This window comes from Lemur catta, chromosome 7 (assembly GCF_020740605.2).
Source record: "Lemur catta isolate mLemCat1 chromosome 7, mLemCat1.pri, whole genome shotgun sequence".
Lineage (NCBI taxonomy): Eukaryota > Metazoa > Chordata > Mammalia > Primates > Lemuridae > Lemur > Lemur catta.
This window is the reverse complement of record NC_059134.1, coordinates 68,918,137-68,935,947: the sequence shown is the minus strand read 5'-3', so window position 1 is coordinate 68,935,947 and position 17,811 is coordinate 68,918,137. Positions and strand designations below refer to the sequence as shown.

Genomic DNA, 17,811 nt, shown 5'->3' with positions numbered 1-17,811 from the left:
CTCCCTAACTCTTACTTGTCCATCAGATCCGTACTCAGCTATGTTCTCCTTGAAGCCTTCCTCACTTCTTTCTGCTACACCCTTTACCTCCTCCACCATGCTGCTAGGATCTACCTGGTGGTTTAATTTTCAGTTGCCCCAGGAGACCCTGATGTTCCTTGTAACATCCTCCCCCCTTTTTCTTTAATGGGGAGCCTTCAGAATCGAGTACATTCTTCTAATTAGTGTGGGTGGTCAGGGAAGACTAGGACCAAGATATTACTCCTGAGTCATCTTCACTGTTTCATCCCAGCACCTACCCTAGTGCCTTGTAAGCAGAACTAATGCCACCACCCCATGGGATCTGACTGGGAGAACTGCCCCAGATCTGGGCTGTGTTCTTGGTAACCATCAGTCCTAAATTCCTTGTTTGAAGGGAGACACAGACTTGGGCTTGACTCAGGACAAAGTCAGTATCCAAGAGGGTCCCATCCTGTGAGGAAGGCAGGTCACAGAAGTGCAGATCAGGCAGAATGACCATTCCTTGTCCCAGGTATTGGGAGAAGGCTTCCATCCAATGTCTGGGCACCTGGGAGGTGGCTTAAAGTTCATCCCTGAAGACAGGGGCTGGAGATGGCAAGACAGGAAGCCACCACTGTGGTGTGAGAGGAGTCTTTCAGCTCTTCATGTATATGCTTGTGCTTTTTGCCCTCTAAGAGAGTCAGTCCCTTGGTCTCTAGAGAAGCCATTTTTGGTTTCTAGAGTGGGGGAGAGACACTGACATAGGTTTGTTCTGCAGAGGCAGATGGGACTACAGTGAGGAGGGGGATGCAGGATGGTGTGGGAGCTGCCCTGCCTTGGGGGGACCCTTGGAGGAGCTGGAAAACAGAGCCTGTGAGCCCTGTCTTTGGATGTGTTCAGGGCTGTCATGTGGAAGATGGGCCACATTTGTCCTGTAAAACTTGTGCTGAAGAGTGGAAGTTACAGGGAAGGGGAATTCTGAAGTATTATAAAAGGAAATCTGCTAATTTCATAGCTGTATAAGGGGGGAACATGGGGTAGGTGCCAGATCATGAAGGGCCTTGTGAGCCGGGTAAAGGAATCTGGACTGACTTGAGAACAAGAAGAAGTTATTAAATAAACAGGGGAATGGAAAATCAGAGAGCAAAGAAGGGAGGCTTGTTGGGAGGCCACGGTAGAAATCCCTGAGTGGATTGAGGGTCCCCTAAACTGGAGGGGGAGTCAGCCATGGACAGGTCTCAGAAAGGTAGAGAAATCCCTATGTAAATGCATTTTTCTGATGAGATGGTACATAGCTTTCCTAGATTCTGAGAATAAGTACTTTATTAGATGGTCACCCAAGAAAATTGTCCAACACCAAATAATGGGCCATACTTAAGGTCACAAAGACTAAAATTTGCTAAAATCTGAATGAAGAATGAAAGCTCATGTAGAAATCTGCTTTTCAGTAGAGTCTAATGCTTTTCTGCAGAGCTTCTACAGCTGAATTCAAACCTACAGAGAGTGGAGAGGGCTGAGATCTGCTCTGGGGCTGCAGGTGCTGTTCACACTTAGCTTCCCTGGATGGGAGGCACATTCTACGTGTAATATTGTGGTCCTGGTCTGCCCTGACCACCCACACTAATTAGAAGAATGTGCTTGATTCTTTAGGGCTCTCCCTTAAAGAAAAAGGGGGTATGTTACAAGGAACATCAGGATCTCTGAGGCTAAGATCCTATTGTAATGCCATCTACCAAGAGCATTTCGTTTTCTCCTGGTTCATCTGCAGTAGATGGAAACACTGAAAGAAGACAGGAACATGTCTTCAAGCTCCAGACAGGTAGGCTAGAGCCAAGTGTGATGGTGCGGTTCAGTGGAAAGAGCATAGGCCTAGGATATGAATCCAACTTAATATTGCATCTGGAAAAGAAAGAGCATTATACCTGCCTTCCCTGCCTCAGAGAGTTTGGGTTGCTGCAGACAGATGCAAGATGATCTATCAAGAAATGGATTCACACTGAGAATAGTGTAGTGTTTCCCCATGCACACATGTGCTTGGCATACACATAAACACATTTCACTCATGCAGGTTACCTGCTTGGCCTATGTCCACAGGATCTTCCCTTCTCTCAGAAAATCCAGCCCTTCCCCATTCTCCCCAACCCCTTATTCTACCTTTAGCGCATCCTCCACCTTCAGGTGGCCTCACCTGCTGTTCATGTGCCCCTCATCCTGTCCCTCCTTTCCATCTCCACACGTAGCTCTGTCCACATCTTCCCCATCTGTGGCTCTTCCTTCCTAAAATGAGCTCCCAGTTTGTTCTTAGTCCCATCTTTCTCTCGTCTCCAGACATGGATCCTCTGGCATCTCCCACCTTTCCTGTCTACTGGTGTCACCAACCACCTACATTTAAATAGCCAGCCTGAAGTCTGTCTTGAGCTCCCAATTCTAATTCCCAACTGAGAGCAAACCTCTCCAGCTAAATTATCTGTTGGGCCATTTAACATGTGCAACACTTAATTGTGATCCTTCCCCCAAACCTTCTCCTCTTCCTATATCTGATCTCAGCCCCTCCATTATTCCAGTATCCCTTCATTTCTTCCTGCAGCACAGATTTATTGAGCATCTATGTGTGTCAGACAACGTGCTAAGTGCTGGCAATGTAAGGGCCCCTGTCCTCATTTCATGGGAAAGATGGACATTACTGTGGTCAGAATGTTGGTGTCTCCCCCAAATTCATACATTAAAACCTAATGCCCAATGTGATAGTATTAAGAGGTGGGGCCTTTGGGAAGTGATTAAGTCATGGGGGCTCCATGCTCATGAATAAGATTAGTACACTTGTAAAGGAGGCCTGAGTGAGCTCCCCTCTCCTTCCACCGTGTGAGGATGCAACAGAAAGGCACCATCTGTGAGAAACAGGCCCTCACCAGGCAAAGAATCTGCTGGCGTCTTGACCTTGGACTTCTCAGCCTGCAGAACTGTGAGCAATAAATTCTGTTATTTATCAGCTACCCAGTCTCAGCCCAAACAGACTAAGACAGGCATTAATCAAATAGTCACAGTTATAACTGGGAAATTTCTACAAAAGATACATATGCAATGGGAACATGAGTACATATACAATGGTACTAAGGAAAGATTTTCCAAGAAAGCAACTTGCAACACATGAGCTCATATTTGAAAGTTGAGTAGCATTTAGTAGGAAAAATTGGGTTGGGGTGAGGGAATGTTCCAAACAAAAAGGAAACATTTCTCTACAAAGGCCCAGGGGCAGGAGGAAATTAGCAATGTCCACAGCCCAAAGAGCAAGGAAGATGATATGACAGAAGGGGGAGAGTTGAGCAGGAGCCAGACTTTGCTGGGCCTTATAGGCTGCTAAGGAACTTTGTCTTCTTCCTGAAATTAGTGATACATTACTCTACTACCTTCAACAAACATTTATTGAACATCTGCTGTGTTCCAGGCACTTTTCTGGATGCTGGGCACACAGGGAATACGTCAAGGAATGACACTAAGTCCCTGCCTCATGGAGCTCACATATCAATCACACATGCCACCAAAGGGTGCTGAGCAGAACCACTGTGAGGTGCCAAAAGTAGGTGCAGAGAGGTTACTGTGGCTGTTCAGGGATACGTGATGAGAGGCTGGACTAAGACTAGGCCGAGAAGGGAAGAATTTGGTGAATTAGAAAGATACTGAACAGGTACGATGAGAAGCACTTAGTGATGGATTGATTGCCCAGAGGGTGCAGTTTTGTTTATTGTGAGATTTTTTAAGTTGTTATTATTTTAAGAAGAGAGATTCATGAAGGAAGAGTCTTAAAACTTGAGCTGAAGGGAAGGATCTTATTGAGAGGAAAAGACTGACCATACACAAGGGAGAAGGGGTGGTTGGCCATTGAAGGTTGCTGAGAAAGCAGGAGAGAGGGGTATCCGTAGCCTCAGTAGAGAATTTAGCCTTAGGACAGGGAGGGAGTGATCCCTTATTTTAGTAGGAGGAAAGGTGAGGAAAGATGCAGGTAGGTTTATTAACCAGGTGATAACAAGTTAAGAAGTTCTGGTCCAGGGATTTCCTTTTTATTTTTTCCTATAGAGAAAGTGACAAGGTCATTTGTTGAGGGTGATGTGGAAAGAAGTATAGATGAGTCAAAATTAAAAGAAACCAGCATTAACAGAAAGTGGGAGAAAGAACTTTCCAGAGTAATTTAGTCAGATTGACAGGCAGATCAAGGGCCCTCCAAGGTCAGTGATCCTGTATAGCTGTGTATGATAGGCAAAAACGGTCCCCCAAAGATACAGTTGTCCCTCTAGACCCATGGGGGGTTGGTTCCAGGGCCCTCCCTCAGATACCAACATCCATGGCTGCTCAAGTCCCTTATATAAAATAACCTATGCACATCCTCCCATATACTTTACATCACCTCTAGATTACTTAAAATATCCAGTATAATATAAATGCTATCCAAGTATTTGTTATGCTGTGTTTTTTATTTCTATTATTTATTATTGCTGTATTGTTATTTTTTCCTAATATTTTTGATCTGCAGTTGGTTGAATCCACATCCACAGATACAAAGGGGTGACTGTGTGTTCGCTTCTAATCCCCAGAACCTGTGAACATTACTTTACATGGCAGAAGAGGTGATTAATTTAAGGATCTTGAGAGGAGGCATTTATCCCGGATTATCTGGGTGAGCCCTAAATGTAATCACATGTATCCTTAAAAGAGAACAGCAGCCATTCTGAGACAGTGACACAGAGGAGAAGGCCCTGTGGAGACACAGGCAGAGACAGGAGTGACGCAGCCACAAACCCAAGACTGCCCACAGCCACCAGAAGCCGCAAGAGGCAAGTGACGGATTCTCCCCCAGAGCCCATGGAGGGACCGTGGTCCTGTTGACACCTTGATTTTGGCACAGTGAAACTGATTTTGAACTTTTGGACTCTAGAACTATGAGAGAATAAATTTCTGTTGTTTTAAGCCACCAAATTTGCAGCAATTTGTTACAGTAGCCCTAGGAAATTAACACAATGTTAATCCACAAATCTGCACTGAAATGTGACTTTCTCCAGGTGCAGGTTCAGGTGCAAGCACAAAGAAAGAAAAGATGTGTTCGTTCAGGGTTGGAGTTTTGCCAGATGGATGTGAGGACAAGGGACAAGGAAGTTATGGGCTATGATGGGAGTGCTACTGAGATGATACGCTTAGATAAGGAGGGAAGAGAGGATAGGATAGTGGTCAGATGGGGAGATAGCAGAGGGCTCGACGGACTAGTGGCCCACCACCTGTACCCAAGCAAAAAGCCTCAGACTCCTACTCAGCCCTTCTTTTGCCCCCTGCATTCAACCGGTCAGTCGCTAGTTCTCTAATGTCTGCGCCATTCATCTCCTGCCCAGAAGACCTCATCATCTCTCACTGGGGTTCTCGTCACAATCTCCTAACCAGCCTTCCTGCCTCTGTTCTTACCTCCTCCAAGCTCTTCTAGACTGATGAGCATTCTCTCCCTAAGAGGAAAATTTAACCATTATGTTGTTCCCTAGTCTAAAACTCTCCAGTGCCCTTCTCCCCTTGCCAAACCCAAAAAACAATTTCTGTCTTCAGTTGCTAAAAGGATAAAGTCCATAGTCCTTCAGTTTCATCTCATGCTCTAACTTTTGCACTAAATCCAGAATTTCTTGCCATTCCCAGATCATAGCACACTTTCCCATGCCTCCAACCCATGGTTCATACTTTCCTCTCTGCCCAGGCTGGCCTTTCCTCAGCCTTTGAGATCTAAATAAAGATCAGCTTCTCTCATGTTCCCCTAATAATAATTGCTAATGTTTATTTAGTACCAATGTGGTAGACATCATGTTCATCACTTTCCCTAGAATTATTTGATTCACCCACTGAAGTAGGTACTATTATTATTCCCATTTTCCTAGGAAAAAGAAACTGAGACTTAGAGATGCCTGACAGCAGAGTTGTAGAACCAGGATTTGAACCCAGGTCTCTCAGGCTATAGAGTTGAACTCTCAACACTCTATGCCATTCTACTACATGACCCCAACTCCAGAACCCCTTTGTGCACACCCCAAAGGCATTGAGATAAGAATTACGACAGTTATAATAACGAGTATTTAAGCACTTACTATGTGCCAAGGACTTTAACAATCACCTTTACAGCTTTGACCTCTTTATTATTTCTATTTTCCAGATAAGGAAATGAAGACTCAGTGGGTAAAAGTCACGCTATTAGCAAGCGCAGAACAGGGATTTACATCCTGCTGCCTAACGTGAAAAGCCTCCATCTTAATATATCCTCCATCTCAGGCCAGGGTCTAGAACATCAAAATGGGCCACAAGTGTTAAAGTGAAGCACGAATGGGAATCATCACCCTGCAGATGGCACTCAATGCCATTGGAATGGACTAGTCTGCCATAGTGCAGAGAAAGGACAGAAAAGGTCACAAGACTGAGTTTGGGGGCACTCAACGTTTAGAGCAGCGGGTCTCAGTGAGGGTGACTTTGTCCCCCAGAGAACATCTGACAATGTCTAGGGACATTTTTCGTTATTACAGCTGGTAGGGGCAGGGGCTGCTACCAGCCTGCAGTGGGTAGAGGCCAGGAATGCTGCTAATCATCCCACAGTGCACAGGACAGCTGCCAACAACGAAGAAGTATCTGCCCCCAAACCATAAAACTCCTAGAACAGAACACAAGGGAGAACCTCCTTGACATTGGCCTTGGTAATAATTTTTTGGATATCACACAAAAGTTCAAGCTATAAAAACAAAAATAAGTAAATGGGGCTACATCATATTGAAAAGCTTCTGCACAGCACAGTAAACAATCAACACAATGAAAAAGCAACCTACAAGCTAGAAAAAAATAATTGCAAACCACATATCTGATAAGGGGTTAATATCCAAGATTTATAAAGAACTTTTACAATTCAGTAGCACAAAAACAAATGGCCCAATTAAAAAAAGGCGGCGGGGGGGGGGGGGGGGGGGCAAAGAACCTGAACAGACATTTTTCCAAAGAAGATATAAAAATGACCAACAGGTATATGAAAAGGTGCTCAACATCATTAATTATCAGGGAAATGCAAATTAAAACCACTATGAGATATCACCCCACATCCATAAGGATAGCTATTATCAAAAGGACAAGAGATAACAAATGTTGATGAGAGTGTGGAGAAAGGGGAACCCTTGTACACTGTTGGTGGGAATGTAGATTTGTATAGACATTTGGAAAACAGTATGGAGGTTCCTCAAAAAATTAAAAATAAACCACCATATGATCCAGCAATCCCACTTCTGGGTATGTACCCAAAGGAGATGAGATCACTGCCTCTTAAAGATATTTGCACACCCATGTTCACTGTAGCATTATTCTCAATAGCCAAGATAGGGAAACAACCTAAATGTCCATCAATGGACACATGGATAGAGAAAATGCACACATAATGGAATATTATTCGGCCTTAAAAAAGGAGATCTTGCCATTTGCCACAACATAGAGGGAACTGGAGGACATTATGCTAAGTGAAATCAGCCAGGCAGAGAAAGAAAGATATTGCATGATCTCATTTATATGTGGAGCTAAAAGAAAGAGCTCAAATACAGAGATAGAGAATGAAACATTGGTTACCAACGCGGGGGGCAGAGAGGGAGTAGAGAGATATAGGTCAAAAGATGCAAAATAGCACATATGTAGCATGAATAAATCTAGAGATCTAATGTACAATATGAGGACTAAAGTTAATAAAATTGCATTATATTAGGCATTTTTGTTAAATAAGTAGATTTTATCTGCTCTTTTCACACAAAAGAAGTATGTGAGATGATGGATACGTTAATCTACTTCACTATAGTAACCATTTTTCAACCTATACGTACGTATCTTATAACGTTATGTTATAAACCTCAAATATACACAATAGTATTTATTTTTTAAAAACAGAATTATCTGGCCCCAATATCAATAGGCTGATGTGGGGTCCTGCAGTTCCCCACCCCCACCCCCACTCTACTTCTGTGTCCCGATGGAAAATCACAGAGCGCCTTGACTGCTCTGTGACCCTAGCCAGCTGCAGACTTGAAACCCAACAGGGGCCTTGAACATTCCCAGGCACTGATAAAGGTATGTAGGCTGTTGCCCAAAACACTGAAAGAAGCTGCAGCCAGCCCTGAGTCAAATCCCTTCAACCGTCATAAAGACTCCATACCCTGGCCCCCTCACTGCAGACGTACCTAGGCTGAGCACCCGTTTTCCCTCGAGGTCCCTCTCCAGGGTGGCTGCAGTGCTCTGTAAGCAAGTTCCCCTAATAAATGCTGTGGGCTGATCACCCTAGCATTGGTGCTTCCTTCTTTGGAGTCCCAGCCCCATCTCAAGACAGTTTGGGGCACTCCCTTGTGTGGGAAGTCTCCTGCCACAATTCCAGCTGTGAGTTCAGTGGGACGAAACAGCTGAGTGTGAGAAACTGAGATTAAGAGGTCAGGGAGAGAGGAGAAGTACATAGAGGCAGAGCCAGAGGCAGAAAGAAAAAATAAACACAGCCAGAAAGACACAACAGGGAATCGGGGCATGGTCAGCCCTCTCTGTGGTGCTGACAGGGTGTGTGTAAGGAGACCATGTAGTGTCCACTGACAACGTGGAGACCGTTGAAGAAACTGCCAGGGGTCATTTTGGTGGAGCAGTGGGGCTGCCTCCAGACTGGTGGGGGTTGAGAAGCAGATGGACAGTGAAGAAGTAGGGAAAATGTGTAGGGACAACTCTCTTGATATGCTTGGCTCTGATGGGGACAGAGAAATGAGGTAGTGGTAGGAGGAGATGTGGGGTCCCAGGACGTTTTGGGTGTTTTGTAGGATAGTCAGATATTGGAGGGACTTCCTTCTTTAGCAACCCAAACCCCTGGCCAGCTTTTTCAACAGCACCCTGGTTCTCTCTCCCCTTGGGGGATGCCTGTACCTTCCCATCTTCCCTGTCCTGCTAGGTTTGCCAGCTGCAGAAAAACCACACTGCCTGTCCACTTGGATCCTGGAACCAGGGTCTGGAGAGCTGATGGAGAAAGTTATTTAGTATAAATCCAGTCTGAAAGTGCCCCCCCTAGGAATAGGTGTTTTCTAAACTGGATGTCCCTGTTGCTAGGCAATCCTTCCATCCTCCTCTCATGGGCTCACCACCACCCTCCTCCTGCCCTGTCCCATCTCCTCAGGCCTCAGCCCTGCCCTTACCTCTCTGCAGATCAGCTCACCTGTGTCCTTAAAAAATACTTTTTGAGCATGTGTCAGGCCAGGCTCTGATCGACATGCTTATATGTTTCTTTTGCGTGGTCTTTGGCGCCCTGGTATCAGATTCGCATGAGGTGCCTGTAAGACATGCAGGGTCCTCGGTCCCAACTCCTCACCCCGTTGGATGCGTAGAAGCAAATTCTCTGGGTTGGGGCCCATAGAGGTGCATTATAAACACCCAAGAGATTCTGGTGTTTACTACAATTTGAAAACCACTGTTATACATTATTTAATTTTCTCAATAATCCTCTGTAAGGGAGATATTACTATTAAAGTCAGAATCATGTGGAGGACATCCTATGTGAACTCTCACACCTTCCTTCTTGTTCACCATCAAATTGTTGTGTGTTTTCACCAATTTTCCCTGCCTTCCCCCATCTCAAGAAAGGAGCCCCCCACTACCCCCACCAAGGCTGTCCTCTTTAAAGGGCCATCTTTCATTCAGTTCTGGTATTTTGATCTCTCAATAACAAGAACAATAATGATAGCAGTAGTTACAATGGCTACCATTTATTGATCGCTTAGCATGAACCAACCACTTACTATAATATCCTTTTTTATTTATTATTTCTTGTAATCTTCAAATATTTCTTCTCCTTTCTCTCTTTGTCTGGTATTCCATTATATGCATGTTACATCTTTTGTAATTTTCTCACAGTTCTTGGATATTATGTTTTGTTTTGTTTTCATTCTTTTTTCTGTTTGCATTTCAGTTTGGAAGATTGCTGTTGACATATCTCCAAGCTCACTGATTCTTTCCTCGGCTGTGTCCAGGCTGCTGAAGAGTCTATCAAAGGTATTATTCATGTCTTTTACAATGCTTTTGGTTTCTAATATTTCCTTTTGATTCTTTCAAAATCTTAGAGTTTCAAAATCTTTGCTTATATTACCATCTGTTCCTGTATGCTGTCCACTTTTTCCATTAGACCCTTAGCATATTAATCATAGTTGTTTTAAATTCCCAGTCTAATAACTGCAAAATCTCTGCCACATCTGAGTCTGGTTCTGTCTCTTCAGCCTGTGTTTTTTCCTGCCTTTTAGCACGCCTCGGAATTCTTTGGTGAAAGCCAGACACAATATATAGCATTAAAGAAACTGAGGTAAACAGGCCTTTAGTGTGAGGTTTTATGTTTACCTGGCTACAAGTTACGCTGTGTTTAAAGTGTGCTGTAGTCATAGATGTCAGAGGCATCAGTTTCTTCTAATGGCCCCTGGTGGCTTTGGTTTTCCCTAGAAACTCCTTCTTAGGTAGAGTGTGTGCCCTGCAGCTCTCTCAGTTGTAATCTACAGTTTTCACACTGGAGCCCTGCTGGTGGTAAGGTGTTGGGAAGAGGAGGAACACTGTAATCTTAGATTAAATCTCAATATTGTATTGGGCCAGATTCTCTGGGCTGTGATCTTCAGAAAAGTTTCTTACCTTCTTTTTACTCCCCATATGTGAGACAGGAAGGCCAGAGGGACTGGAGTTGGCTAGCTGCCCCTTCCCCAGGTCCGATGAGCCTGGTAAAGTAGTTTCCATCTATCTTGCCCAATAATAGAAGAATGCTTGACTATATTATAATTCAACAGTATGATGGAGTATTATAAAGTGATTAAAAATCATGTGGAATAATATTTAATTGCATTGAAATATACTCATAACATAATGTCATGAAAGATAAAACAGCATATAAGACTCTATATATAGTATGGTTCCATTATTTTGTTCAAATGTTACATATATATAATTTTATATACGTACTTGTATATTTAGAATTCTGTTTTTATATATAATATATAATCTGGAAGGAAATACACCTAAGTGTTAATAGTGATTATCTCTAGATTATAAGATGACATATTTTTATTTCTTCATCATGCCCTGTTTTTATCCTTTTCTGTATTTTCTAACACAAAACACAGGTGTGCTCTGTTAAGAGGAGAGATGCTTCAGTCTCAACAAGGCATCCGGTTCCCAGACTCAGGGCTTGCTAGGAGGAAAATGACTTTTGTCTCTGCTGGTAGCAGGCACCAGAGCCCAGGGCCGTGGAAGCCTGCGGACCCAACATCCATCCCAGGCACTCACAGTGCACGCTGCCTCTTGCTTTTCTTACAGATAATTTTCACATGGCGATTTTAAGCAAGAAAACTAAGTGTCAAGCAGGAGATATTAACATCACTTCTATAATAAAATGTATTCTTTTGACTGTTCTTTTAGCATCACAGCTCTGCAGAGGCATTTCACACCAAGTGAGTTCCTCAAGGGAAGGGGCAGGCACAGCATGTCATTTGTCCCCTGCTTCACTTATTTATTTAAGAAAACTTATACTAGGCCCTTGTGAGGCTCTATGTACTTGTCAAAGAAGATACAATGAAACGTTAAAATGTGGCATGTTTTAAAATAGAGGTGTGAGGCAAGAATAGAATAGTCTTCATGCAAACTCTTCCTCTGCACTCTTTGTCCAGTTGCAAACTTCAACCACCCTAAGAGATGGCTCAAAAGGTATCATTTCTGTCAATGTCCTTTCTGTCCTTCTAAATTATTTTCTGTAAATGATTATTTTCTTATTTGCACACATACTGCAATATAGTTCTTTCCATACAGGTCTCTTTACTCTATGTCACATGTAGGGAGCAACAGTATTTTCCTACAGTAAACAGATGAGGCCACTCCAATATCTAAGGAAATAAATATCTACAGGTGCATGCCACGATGCCCAGCTAGTAATACAATTTTTAAGAATTGGTGATTTACTCTTCTTATACAGGCAGTCCAGCCCCCTGGATTTCTTGCTATTGTACTTTGAATTAACCCAGTTAGCTCAACAAAGAGTGATTCTGTGTCTCTCCCCTCTCTGGCAGCCAGAGACAGATACCCCAGTGTGCCAATGCTGCTATGCTGGAACCTGCAGATGGAGCCAGAGCAGGTGGCCTCACCCCCTTCTCCTTGAACTGTCTTGGGAGTGGCAGGAGCTATAGCCCTCACTCTCCCCTATGCCAGGAAACCCCCTGCCCTCCCCACTAAGTCTAAAGAGTTATGAAGGCAGCATTAAAGTTTGCTTTCATTGTTTGCACTTGGTGAGTCTGTGTTCTCCTGGTAAGAGCACACTCATTTAGAAGCAAAATAACCCTCAAAGTTACTTTAGAGCCAGAAATGTAATGGTTAACAAAATGTAAAGAATATTGAATGCTATAGTTAACAACAATGTATTGTATATTTCAAAGGAGCTAGAAGAGAGGACTTGAATTGTTCCTAACACATGGAAATGATAAATACTCAAACTGATGGATACCATAAATACCCTGATTTGGTCATTACACAGTCTATACACATAACACAATATCACATGTACCCCATAAATACGTGAAATATTATGTATCAATAAAAAAAGAACATTCGAATTTTGTGGTTGTTGTTAAGTCCTCAAAGTTGTCATATTTGGAGTGAAGGTATTACAACACAAAGCTGTATCCAACTACTTGTTAATCACTATGTTTTTATTAATGACAATGGCATTCGTCATTTCTGATTGTCTGCTTATGTTCCAGCGGATGACTTGCTGACTTTCTGCCACACCTGTCAGCAACAGAGGTCAATTTGAGGGATGAAGACAGCTTCATCTCTGTTTTTCTCACTACTGTGTCCCTAATGCCTAACTCCATGCCTGGCACCTAGGGGGCACTCAGCAAATGCTGCTGAACACATGAACAATTCCAAAGATGACAGCTTTGCTACAGAGAGAAAACACTTTCATGCTACAGCTGGAGGGGACAGGCATGGGGGCTGCATCTCTTAGGAGCAGGAGAGGTAAGCTGAGGGCCATGGACTAGGATTCCTTCCCCTCTGACTTCTGAAACCATGGGAACCCCAGTGCAGTGTGCATTTTCATGGCACAAGGGCAGGACAAGGCAGGAGTAAGGAGATGAAGTTTGAGAAAAAAACTAGCACAGCATTTGGACCCTTGAGATGTGAATTTACTTAACCTCTTGGAGACTCAGTTTCATCATCTGAAAAATGGGGATAACAATACTGACCTCCCAAGGTTGCTACAAGAATTAAGTAAAATAATGCACATAAAACGCCTGGCACAGAGACTGCTATCATTGAAAAGTCATAGCGGGCCCTCATTTTTTCACTTAACGTGTACACATTGAGATGCAGTGGACACGGTGGTCACAGCAGGGACCTGCAGCCAGACTGCCTGGGTTTGAATCCCAGCTTTATCACTTAGAACTGGGCAGTCTTAGGAAAGTTTCTTAATTGTTCCGTGCCACAAGCTCCTCATCTGTGAAAAACAGGATAATAACGCTTACCTCATCGTGTTGCTCTGAGGATTAAATCAGTAAACTCAAACTACTCAGAACAGTATCTGGCACACAGCATAATGTTAAGTATTAACTGTCTAATAATGATAGTATGCTAGGTGTTTCCGTATTTCTACCCCACTTTGATCCCTCTAGGGCTGGTGGAACCAATGAGAGGATAGCTGGGAACAGATGGATGTGCTGATGTGGTGATGGAGGACCTCGAGTTAGACGGGCTGGTCTGTGTCTCATTGAGACAGAGGTTCTCCAACCTGAGAGTGCATCAGACCCACCACCCTGCACGCTTGTGAAAACACAGGTTGTGGGGCCCCCACCCTCAGAGTTTCTGATTCAGTAAGTCTGGGCAGGCTTGAGAGTTTGCATTTCTAACAAGTTTCCAGGTGGCTCTGATGCTGCTGGCCCAGAGATCACACTCTGAGAACCACTGCCGTGTAGCGAGAAAGGATGTCAGGAGCGCGGAGAGAAGGAAGCAGGAAGAATGCATAAAGAGTTAGGAGTTCCGAAACAGGACTGAGTTATGGACACTAGCAGAAAGAGTCATTTGGTCATTCACTAATTCAGCAAATATTTACTCGCTGCCCGCTGTGAGCAGGGCCCTGTATTCACCAATCAGCTGCAAGGACAAGCATTAAGCTGAGCAGAAACCACAGTGAGTCAGAGAGGACTATCAGTTTGTTGAATTAAACCAGAACAGAGCTGCTATGGTTTGAATGTGTCCCCCAAAGTTCGTGTGTTGGAAACTTAATCCCCAGTGCAATGGTGTTGGGAAGTGGGGCCTACATCATGATTATGGGAGTAGATTTGAGATAAAAGTGAGTTCAGCCCCCTCTTGCTCTCACCTTCTTGCCCTTCTGCCTCCCACCATGGGATGATACAGCAAGAAGGCCCCTCCCAGATGCCGGCGCCTTAATGCTGGACTTCCCAGCCTCCAGAACTATGAGCCCAATACGCTTCTATTATTTATAAATTACTTAGTCTGAGGTATTCTGTGATAGCAGCACAAAATGGATTAAAACAAGCACTAAAAAAGAAGCCATATCCGCATCAGGCCTGACTCTAAGTCTAAAAATGGGGACAATCGTGCCTATGCACTAGGGTTGTTTTGAGCATTAAACAAAAATAAAGTAAGCTAACTAAATTAACATAAGATAAACTAAGGTAAAGTAAAGCACTTAGCATGGTGCCTGGCACATGGTAAGCACCCGACAAATATTGGCTGTTGTTAGTATTATTATTGGATCACTCTTTCAGGTACATGCCAGGAGGTTCCTTGCCATAGAAGGACATTACAATGAACATGGAATTAAATCTCACTATGCCAAAAGCCTAGAATCCCAGACAACAGAAAAAAATTTTTTAATCACAGGATTCAAAATTACAACCTGGCCACAAGGGATTAGAAGATGTCTTTGGATGGGGAAGGTATTTGGGGGCAGGGTCCTCTGTGGAACCCACAAATTGTACCAGAGTGCCCGTCAGCCAGCCGTGAGTGTTAAGTATTCTTCCTGAGTTTTTTTTTCCCTCTTAGTTTGCAAATGCCTGCTAAAACTGAATTTCAGAACAATGGAAATCCAAGATGAGAAATAGTTACAGCAAATTTGGCCAAGCCTCCTCCTAGGATCCCTTCTGGGACATGTTCTGACAACTTGCCGGCCCTTTTTTAAACCTCTGAAAAGAGGACGATGTTCCTTACCACTTCCCTTGGAATAATATTCCACAGTGAAATATGACTCACTGTCAGGGCCCTTTGCCTTCGAGATTCCCTTTCTTTTCTTGACCCACTTTCGTCTTACTCTGCCCTTTTGTACCAAGTCAAATGAAGTCTCCCCTTGAGGAGGTTGCTCTGCAAGGACTGACATTTAAAGACCATTACCACCTTTTAAACTTGGCCCCGTTCATTTAGCCAAGCAAAGCATGTTTAATTCTTTTAATCTTCCCTCATAAATCAATCTCTACATTCCCTTAATAGTCCTTCTCCTGTGCTTTGAACTCCCGCCAGTCTGGCGGTCCTGAGCTCTTGTTCCGTTTATACTTGAGAGTTACCAGTCACGAAATGCTTGTGCAAGGAACACAGCTGGGCTGAGCCAGGGCTCCCAGAGCTCTCCCCATGCAGGACTGCCTGCTGCCAAACGGCACTGTGGCTCAGAGAACACTGTGATCTGCTGGGACGGAGCAAGCCCTGCCTAGTGGCCAGCCTTGCTCAGATAGGCTTGCAACATTGCAGCCCACTCCATTGTGGGTCTTTCAACTGGGCTTGTCCCACCTGGCCAATGGTCAAGGGAACTGCATGGGACACCACCAGAGATGCTTGCACCTGTCTGGTTTCCACCTGTAAACAGGCCACGGAGGGCCATGGGATATGTCCAAGTGGGGTCTTACCTGGAAGGTCCCAGCATGGTCTTCTTCTTTATCACCCTCTCTGTTCTCTTTGAGGGCAATTAACGTGAATCCTCTGAAGTAGGAGGGAGGAGCAGCTGAAAGTGTTACTGTGGAGAGAGAAGAAAGCAGGTTTTAAGCATAGGAATGAACCTGCCTTCCATTTGTCAAATGGGATGGACCTGAGTTCTCCATCAATAACCCAGACCTGTGGGTCAGACAGGCAGTAGACAGTGGGAAAGCCTCACCCATTGAGCAGAGAACTATTCCCTCTTCACTCTCAGCTCCTTCTTAGGTTTCAGAATCTGCTAAATGCCTGAGCTGCTCTCTTGCTTGGGAATTCTTGAACCAACCATAGATGCCAATTGGATAAAGATAGTCTCTGGTTGGAAACCCGAATCTTGACAATTATCTAATATTACATGTCCATTAGACTGGCCCAAGAAAAATCTAGCTCTTCACAGCACAAACTCCTGAAGGATGGTCTTTGTGGCAGAGACTGGTGTGTGTTCTCCAATACACTTCATTTTTTCTTGTGGAAACTCAGCTAGACCACATTTCCCAGCCTCCCTTGCAGTTAGGTCAGCTTATGCCCAAGTTTTGCCAGGGGAAGGCACGGACAGACATAGTATACAGTAGTTCCCCCTTATCGGCAGGGAATACGTTCCAAGAACCCCAACGTATGCCTGAAACCATGGACAGTACCAACCCTATATATACTATGTTTTTCCTATGCATACATATGATAAAGTTTAATTTATAAATTAGGCACAGTGAGATATTAACTGCCTGCATTAAAGTGCTAAGATGCTAAGATTCTGGACTTCAGATATGGAATTATAGACTATTAGAACTTCAAGGATCTCAAGTATCTTATAATCCAGCTCTCCAATTTCACAGATAGGAAAGCAAGACACAGGGAGGCCGACAGACATACCCAGGGTCATAAGACCATCCAGAGGCTAACTTAGGGCCAGAACTGAAGGCCCTCTCTCCCCAGTTTAACACTCTATCCATGGCTTCACATACCGAATAATATATATGGATCTTACACAAGTATTGACAAATCATTAATTTTCAAACTTTAAAAATCAATTCATTTAACATATAATGTGTATGTGATTGGGATAAACAACGTCCTGTTGGGGAGGGGCATTTAGTTTTCCAAACCCTAAAACTAGTTCTAGTTCTGAAAATGAAGCACCCTAAAATTCCAAAAAATAAAGGCACCATCTTGGATAACGTAGCAGCAGTCCCTGAGCCACCAACATGATGGTATCACAGAGAAGAGCTTTAAGACATAAAGACTGCAAGTGTCATGCTGTGATTGGCCAGTTCATCCCACAAAAGTAAAGGACCATTCTGATTGGCTACTGATGTCTATAAAAGATCAGATAGAAAGTAAGGAAGAAAGAATGGGAAAAAAGAACAATAAAGTAAAGAGTAAGAAAAGTGTGGTCCTCAGCAGTGTCAAGCAAAAATGGTGGTTATGATATCAAGAGACAGAACTGGGATCTCTGAGAGTCAGACAGACAAACAGCCCGAGGTGGTCTAAGGGTCTCTAGGATGGGGGTGGCCATTATACACAATTCTGGGGGAAGGGGAGCAGAGAACAAAACAGAAAAGAGTAAGGACACTTCATCCAGATTTCCTCAAACACCTTTTTACCACTTTAATGTGACCCTGGCACTGATGTGCCTTGGCCTCCAATGGCCAGCACCTGTGGCTTTTTTCTGGAGGAATGTCCTTGGGTTACTGGAGCCTACTCAGCCTAATATGAAAGGTCCAGCTCCCTGGTATCAGGTGGAGACCACTCCAAAATGGCCCTACAAGATCAATCTGAAACTTGCCTGGGATCAAAGGCTGG

The 17,811-nt window shown here is 43.8% G+C and overlaps 1 protein-coding gene across 1 annotated transcript in view; it reads right to left on the bottom strand.

Moving 5' to 3' along the window:
• SPON1 (spondin 1) overlaps positions 1-17,811 on the bottom strand; it is a 235,485-nt gene that overhangs the window by 199,526 nt on the left and 18,148 nt on the right. Inside the window, exon 2 of the mRNA XM_045557580.1 lies at positions 15,948-16,054. Within this exon, the coding sequence (XP_045413536.1) occupies positions 15,948-16,054 (107 nt within the window). The remainder of the gene's footprint in view (positions 1-15,947; positions 16,055-17,811) is intronic.